The following is a 7721-nucleotide window of genomic DNA, read 5'->3' on the forward strand; positions in this document are numbered from 1 at the left end:
GCCACCCCCCGTTGTTTCTAAGTCAGTGGGCCACTTGATCTTTGTTCCTCTGTGGTCTAGTCCGCTGTGTACCTCCCCCCCGCCCCCGCCACCCGACCGGACGTATTTAGATTTTTACACCGGAGCTGGGTCCCTCAAAGATATCTCAAATCCTGGCACGGAACCAGCTGGCTTTCCCCTTTCTCAGCAGGTGGGGAGGCCCGGGGTGGGGGGTGGGGGGTCAGCATCCCATCCCTCAACAGACACACGGAAGAACCGGCAAGGTTAGCACATCCCACCTCCTTCCACTGTCCTCTCCCGAGCCTACCCGGAAAACAAATCCCACCCCACTGCGGCTTTCGGAGGGCCCCACCTCGGCTCGGCTCCTGAGGCTGCTTCGCTTGGGTCGGAGCAGGACATCCTTAAAGTCCAGCTTGAGGTCTGCATCTACGCGGGGCATGGTGCGGCTCGGCGCGCGGAGGCAGGCGCGGCTACAGCTCGCAGCTCCTTCCTGCAGCGCGGGCGCCCGGCGCTGGAAGGGCGGGCGGGGGGGCGGGGTGCCGGGGTCGTGGGGGGCGCGGGGGGCGGGGCGTTCGGGGGGCGGGGCGTTGGGGGGCGGGGCGGCGGGGGCCCTCTTGCGGGTGACTCTTCGCGGCCGTGGGGCGCGCACGCTGCGCCCTAGGCCGCCGCATCCTGCAGCCGCGCTTGGCCCGCGCTTCCCGGCTCTAGCTCCCCGCGCCGGGGCAGTGGTGGAGAGGGGAGAGGGGTCTGGGGGGGCCGGGCGGGGTAGGCACAGACCGGTGGCTCCGAAATCTGCCAGCGGGACATTTTTAACAACCCCCCCCTTTCCTCCCGCTTACAAGCCTTGGCTCGTCGTGGTGACCGAATTGGCGGGGGTCGCGGAAGAAGGGGGAATGCGCAGCGTCATGTGGGACACCGAGGTCCCCCCATAGGGAGGAGACTTGGCGTATGACCTCCTCACCCGAGGGAAAAGGCGGCTCCTTGGGAGGTTTTGTTTCTTTCTCTAATTTCAAGCCGCGTGCGCCCATCAAGCGCTGAGTCAGACCTCTGACATGCCAAAGAATAAAGCGTGGGGAAATCAGATAGGATTAAGGAAAAGTGTGTGGGCAGGTAAGTCTATTTGGCAACAATGGGGAGGAGGCAATTTCTGTATCCCCCTTTGGATTTCAGGGGTGTGTTTGTTAGGAATAAAAGCAGTGAAGCGTATAGTCAGCGCAGATCCTGGAGTTTGAGGGACCTGAGTCCCCTCTGAGGGTTACCTGTCATGTCAGTTTATTTTTAATTCACTTGTTGACTTGACTGGGAGGAGCCTTCATTATACATTACGGTTGTGCTTAAATGCTTGCCCTGTGCCTTCTCAGTCGCTCAGAACAACCCACTGAAGAGAGAGCCACTTTGCAGATTAGGCAAATGAGGATCACATTAAGGAAATGACTTGGCCATGGTGGCCTTAAATACAAATCGCTCAGTCATTAAAACTTACTGCAATCTTAACTAAAACTGCGTTTAAGTCCAGAAACCTCTCTCTGCCTGGGTTCAAAATCTGACCCCACAGCTTTTTAGCTGGGTGACCTTGGGGAGTCACTTTCTTTCTTTAAACCTCAGGGGTTTTTTATAGGTTAAAAGAGAAGAGAAGAAAAAGATTTAACCTTGTCACCTCCCAGTCTTTTATGAGAATTAAACTGTGTGCATGTGTGTTTGCACAAAGTTTATATACCCTGACTTGTTGAATCACTGTATTGTGCTCCTGAAACTAATATAACACTGTATGTTAACTACCTGGAATTAAAATAAAAACTAAAAAAGATAAAGTGTGCTGAAACAGGAATAAACCCAAATTTATGTCCCCTACTTGCTCAGTAAACTGTAGCTATTTATTTCGAGTCACATGTTACATTATGTGCCTCATGCTTTTTAGCCTCAAACTAGATTGCTAACTGCACAAAGGTAGGAATCACCTTCACTTTCTTGTGGTTGTCTGTGGCCTCCACTGTTCTCAGTGAACTCAAACTCGGTGTGGCTGACCAGAAAGATACATCCCAATGCTCATTGAACACAAACGTCTGCAAATGGTAAGGGCTTTTGCCCATCCCACTTGCTCTCACTATCTTTGCCCCCACAGGAAGTTCCTGAAGTTTCAGGGAAGGAAATGAAAGTTATCAGTGAGAGAATGAAAGTAACCATAATGAGCTGGGCCAACGAAATTTTTAGGACCCTTGTCAAATCGCAGGTGGATGTGCTGCTTGTTCCAAAATAGTAAAAGGGAACCTAATATGAGAACCTAATCTGATCTTGAGTTTGTAATTAAAAAACAAAGTAAGGGGCGCCTGGCTGGCTCAGTGGGAAGAGCATGTGACTTGATCTCTGTGTTGTGAGTTCAAGCCCCACATTAGGTGTAGAGATTACTTAAAAATAAAATATTTTTTGGGGGCGCCTGGGTGGCTCAGTTGGTTAAGCGACTGCCTTCGGCTCAGGTCATGATCCTGGAGTCCCTGGATCGAGTCCCGCATCGGGCTCCCTGCTCGGCAGGGAGCCTGCTTCTGCCTCTGACCCTCCCCCCTCTCATGTGCTCTCTCTCTCTCATTCTCTCTGTCTCAAATAAATAAATTAAAAAAATAAATAAATAAAATAAAATATTTTTTGGGCGCCTGGGTGGCTCAGTCGGTTGAGCGACTGCCTTCGGCTCAGGTCATGATCCTGGAGTCCCGGGATCGAGTCCCACATGGGGCTCCCTGCTCGGCGGGGGGTCTGCTTCTCCTTCTGACCCTCTTCCCTCTCGTGCTCTCTGTCTCTCATTCTCTCTCTCTCAAAAAATAAATAAAATCTTTAAAATAAATAAATAAATAAAATATTTTTTAAAAAAGTAAAATAAAGTTTTTAATAAATAAATACCAAAGTAAAATATAATTACTCTATAGTATGGTTATTTAAAAATTGTTCTCCCAAAAGGAGGGAAAAAGAAACCCTAAACTTGTGAAGCATCTGCCCCTGGGATATAGTACAGGGGTAAGGGGGGGGGAGTTTTATATTTATTGTTACCTACGCTGTCTTAAGGGAAAAGCATCCTTGCCTTGAGCTTGTTCCTTTGCCCCTGGGGATGCTACCTCTCCTCTTAGCTTCTTGACCACGCTCTTTCTCTTAGAACAGGGACAGAAGCTCACTTCACTCCATCCATTCCCTCTCCTTCTGGAATGTCCCATCATACCTGCCCTCTTCTCAGGCACAAAATCATACCCCTGTAAGAGTCAGCGTGACTCCTTGAATCTCCCCCACCAACCTAGACTCCTTTAAAGGTCCTGCTGTACTTCTCATTGCACTAATAATAACAAAATTCACCTTACAGTACAAGGACTTCATGTAAAGGTTCTAACTCCCAACAGAAAAATTCCTGAGATATCCGGCATCCAATCTAACATTGTATTGTCTAAGGGTAAAGTAGTACCAAAAATGAAGGGGTGCCTGGGTAGCTCAATCAGTTAAGCATCTGCCTTCTGCTTAGGTTATGATCTTGGGGTCATGATCTCAGGGTCCTGGGATGGAACCTTGTGACAGGCTCCCTGTTCAGTGGGGAGTCCGCTTCTCCCTCTCCCTGTGCCCCTCCCCCAACTTGTGTACTTGCTCTCTCTCTCTCTCTCTCTCTCTCAATAAAAATCTTTTGAAAATATGACATGGGAAGATAGCCTCCAAAATTATGTAAAATAAATCCCACTTGTTTATAGCCCATAATACTTTTACTTATTAATGATTTCAGTTTGCTACTGTTTTGTTTAGGATTTTTGCATATGAGTTCATAAAGAACAATAGCCTGTAGGTCTTCTTTCTTTGGATGTCTGTATCAGTGGCCTCATAGAATGAGCTGGCAAGTGGTCCTTCCTCTATTATCTGATTGGGATTAGTTCTTTAAATATTTAATAGGTTTAAGCAGTGAACTAAAATTATGTGGAATGATATAAGTTTATTTGGTTTGTTAATTTAGTTTATTAAGCATTTCTCAAAATCCAGAAATTATTAAAATTAAGTATGAAAAAGCTGGAGATAATTCAAAATTATACTATTTAATATTACAAGGATAAGAAGGAATTTGGGCATAATTGATATTTTGTGGATTCAAGAAAATTTGTACCATTGGATTAACAGAACAGCCTTCTAATGCCAATCAAAATGTATATTTGAGTAATTGATTTACAGGAGTAGAAAGTTAAATGTATTAAATTTATGTAGATTGTTGGAACATTTAAGAGAACACAAGTTTTACATACACTATAAAAAGTTGATAAATTATTTTGGAAAGCTCAGCTAGTCAGAGTTTACTGCTTTATCACGCACAATACTTGATGGGGACCTTGTGAAATGCAGATTATGCCTCAGTAGGTCTGGAGTGGTAGGGCTTTGCATATCTTTAAGGTGCACAATAATCACTGAGCACCTTGTAGACAGGCAGGTTTTATGCAGTAGGTCTTGGGTGGGGCTAGCTTGCATTTCTAACAAGTGCCTCCATAAAGCCAAGGTTCCCCGGACCACACTCTGGAGTAGCGAAGTGGACAAGTGAGTGTTTAAAAAGGAAATCTAATTGATTGTATTTATTTATTTATTTATTTATTCCTGTTTCTTTAGAAATTGAGAGCACGCAAGATGGGGGGATAGGCAGAGGAAGAGGGAGAGGGAATCTCAAGCCGACTCCGTGCTGAGTGGGGGAACTAGATGCGGGGCTTGATCTCACAACCCTGAGATCATGACCAGAGCCGAAATCAAGAGTTGGACACTTAACCGAGCCACCCAGGCGCCCCTAATCGATTGTGTTTATAAGTGCAGTTTAAAATATTTGAAAGTACTTAAGCGTGTAAATGGGACTGAGTGATATTCGAAAGCCTTTTAAAGGTGGATCTTTCAGATTTGCTCGACGTAGAGGAAGATTTTTAAGTAGACTGTATAACCTTAACACAGAAACAAGTTTTTAAATTTGTACTTTGGCTGAAGTCAATCATAATTTTTTTTAAAAAAGTCAAAATACCTGAATGGCTATTTCTGAGAACTGCCCATAGGGATGTCCAAAATTCGTAATGTAACCCCAGTTTTTCTGCATGCCAGACATTGTGCTGAGTGTTCTATGTGTGTGTGTTTAGCTCTTCACGTGACAACACTATGAGATGGTCACCATCACTATGTCCTCTTTACAGGTGAAGATGCTGAGCTTGCCCAGATTGTAACATTAGCTGGGGTAGATGGACACGCAAACCCAAAGCTGACTCTTCACAGCCTTGCTCCCCCCAGGCTATGTTGTCACAACGTGTCACAGAGCGTCCGTCCCTACTACCAGAGGTTCTTAACTTCGGGTCCAAAACATCAAGAGGTCCCTAAGCTCCGTGAACCTGGGGTCCGTGAACCTGAGTGGGAAACAAAGTTATGTCTTTATTGTCACTAAATGCTCATTGAAATGTAGCATTGTCTACAATTATGAATGTGGGCAAGAGACCACAGTTTATTAACACCACCTATGACTTTCTCATCGTGCCCCCAGATACTTTCCTCCCTCTTCATAATCCTTGAGATCCCTCATCTCTACTTCAAAAGTATGGTGGTTATTAAACATGCTGTCAGATCTTGTCGCTTAATGCATTACTGAAGAAGCCCAATTTGCTTATATTTAATACCTGTATTTCCAAAAATAATTAGTTTCTTTGGCAATCTTGTGTTTTATTTTATGCATTTAAAAATATTACTCTCAGGTTTGCACTTTCAGGCAAATTTCGAGGAAATTTTCTCTCTTTTTTAAGATTTTTGTACTACATGTATTTGATTGTTTTTGCATAATTTAAAAAAAAAAGAATCTGAGAAGTAGTCCACAGGTATCTTATGTCACAAAAAAAGGCTAAGACCACCTCCCCACCCCTGGCCCAGGCTCTTAAGTTTCTCAAGATCAAGTGACTTAGTTTTATCCTGTAGCCGAGACCTGGCATGAAGGTTGTGATCCTTTGTAGAGTGAATCAGTGAAGGTAGGTTTGTAGGAAGAAGAAAAATGAAAAAGAACCCAAAGGTAGAGCAATGGCAGCTGCTTGGGTAAACACTGGTTCAATCTGAATCTGAACTTGGGATTAAGATAACTCTTCAGGACCAGAGTGGGTCCAGGCACCAGGGTGCTGAGGGGGCCTCTCTCTGAGGATCATACAAGGAGTGATGTGTCCTTACATTTTCCTTTACAGGCCCCAAAACGGCTCTTTCCAGTTGAGCGGGATCTGCATCTCTACTTTTTATTATTTTTTATAATGGCTTTATTGAGATATAGCTCACATACCATACAATTCACCTTTCTAAAATGCACAATTCAGTGATTTTTATTCTGAGTTGTACCGTTATCATCACAATACATTTTAGAACTTGTTCATCACCCCAAAAAGACATCCAGGACCCATTAGCAACCACTCCCCATTTATGTCCTTTCCCCACTCCCAGCCCCCATAATCTTCGACAACCACCAGTTTACTTTCTGTCTCTATGGATTTTCCTGTTTTGAACATTTCATATAAATGGAATATACAATATGTGGTCTTTTGTGACTGGCTTCTTTCACTTGGCGTGTTTTCAAGGGTCATCTATTTTGGAGCCTGCATCACCACTCCTTTCCTCTCTATGGCCAAATTATATTCTACTAGTCCTCTTAAATTTCATACCCCAGGGGCGCCTGGGTGGCTCAGTCGTTAAGCGTCTGCCTTCGGCTCAAGCGCTGGGATCGAGCCCCGCATCAGGCTCCCTGCTCGGGCCGGGAGTCTGCTTCTCCCTCTCCCACTCCCCCTGCTTGTATTCCCTCTCTCGCTGTGTCTCTCTCTGTCAAATAAATAAATAAAATCTAAAAAAAAAAAATTTCATACCCCAGATGTCTTGCTTGCTTCACCGTAGTCCCAGTGGTGTAACTCAAGGCACGAAGTACTGATAAAAGGCTTTTCTGATTTCCCAGGCAGGAGAATTCTGGAGGAGGGTGACATACCTCCATGACAGCATCTGGAATTTCTGGAGCTGATTTTCTGGGAGCCCGTGCTCCTTATCAAGAGCTTTGGAGGGGCGCCTGGGTGGCTCAGTCGTTAAGCATCTGCCTTCGGCTCAGGTCATGATCCCAGGGTCCTGGGATTGAGCCCCACATCTGCCTTCGGCTCAGGTCATGATGATCCCAGGGTCCTGGGATTGAGCCCCGCATCAGTCTCCCTGCTCAGCGGGAAGCCTGCTTCTCCCTCTCCCAGTCCCCCTGCTGTGTTCCCTCTCTCACTATGTCCCTCTCTGTCAAATAAATGAATAAAATCTTAAAAAAAAAAAAAAAAGAGCTTTGGAGATTGGTATCATACCTGACAGGTCACCGATCCACACTCCACAGGGGCCAGGTATGGGGTCACATCCAAGCCTGTATTCCAAGTAACATCTCTGTGCTGGGCTTCTCAGGGGGGCTTTGATTAAGGGCTAAGCAGAATAGAGCAGGGGTGAATATAAATTCTGAAGGTCTTAGGGTAAAAGAGCAAAACCACTGCTTCTGATTCTCTTCTTCCCTCCATTTCTTCACCCTTCAACACAGTACAGCCTTCCCCCTTACACACACACACACACACGCACACACGCGCGTGCACGCACACACGCACACTCCTGAAGTACATTGCTATCTAAACCTTTTGCATTGTCAATAACACTAATATAATATAGTTCATAGCAAAGGCCACAGCTGAGAGCCCATGGAGAGT

The 7721-nt window shown here is 45.6% G+C and overlaps 1 protein-coding gene and 1 long non-coding RNA gene across 2 annotated transcripts in view; one reads left to right on the forward strand and one right to left on the reverse strand.

Moving 5' to 3' along the window:
- GMPR (guanosine monophosphate reductase) overlaps positions 1–523 on the reverse strand; it is a 45862-nt gene extending 45339 nt beyond the window's left edge. Inside the window, exon 1 of the mRNA XM_006727707.3 lies at positions 353–523. Within this exon, the coding sequence (XP_006727770.1) occupies positions 353–439 (87 nt within the window). The 5' untranslated portion in view covers positions 440–523. The remainder of the gene's footprint in view (positions 1–352) is intronic.
- Positions 524–720: 197 nt separating this feature from the next.
- On the forward strand, positions 721–7463 carry LOC145722932 (uncharacterized). Its single transcript, XR_014147494.1, has 3 exons — positions 721–1110; positions 5178–5405; positions 6957–7463. It is a non-coding gene; the product is annotated as an uncharacterized LOC145722932 (long non-coding RNA).
- The last annotated feature ends 258 nt before the right edge of the window (positions 7464–7721 follow it).

This window comes from Leptonychotes weddellii, chromosome 8 (genome assembly GCF_054177405.1).
Source record: "Leptonychotes weddellii isolate Sample4059 chromosome 8, ASM5417740v2, whole genome shotgun sequence".
NCBI lineage: Eukaryota > Metazoa > Chordata > Mammalia > Carnivora > Phocidae > Leptonychotes > Leptonychotes weddellii.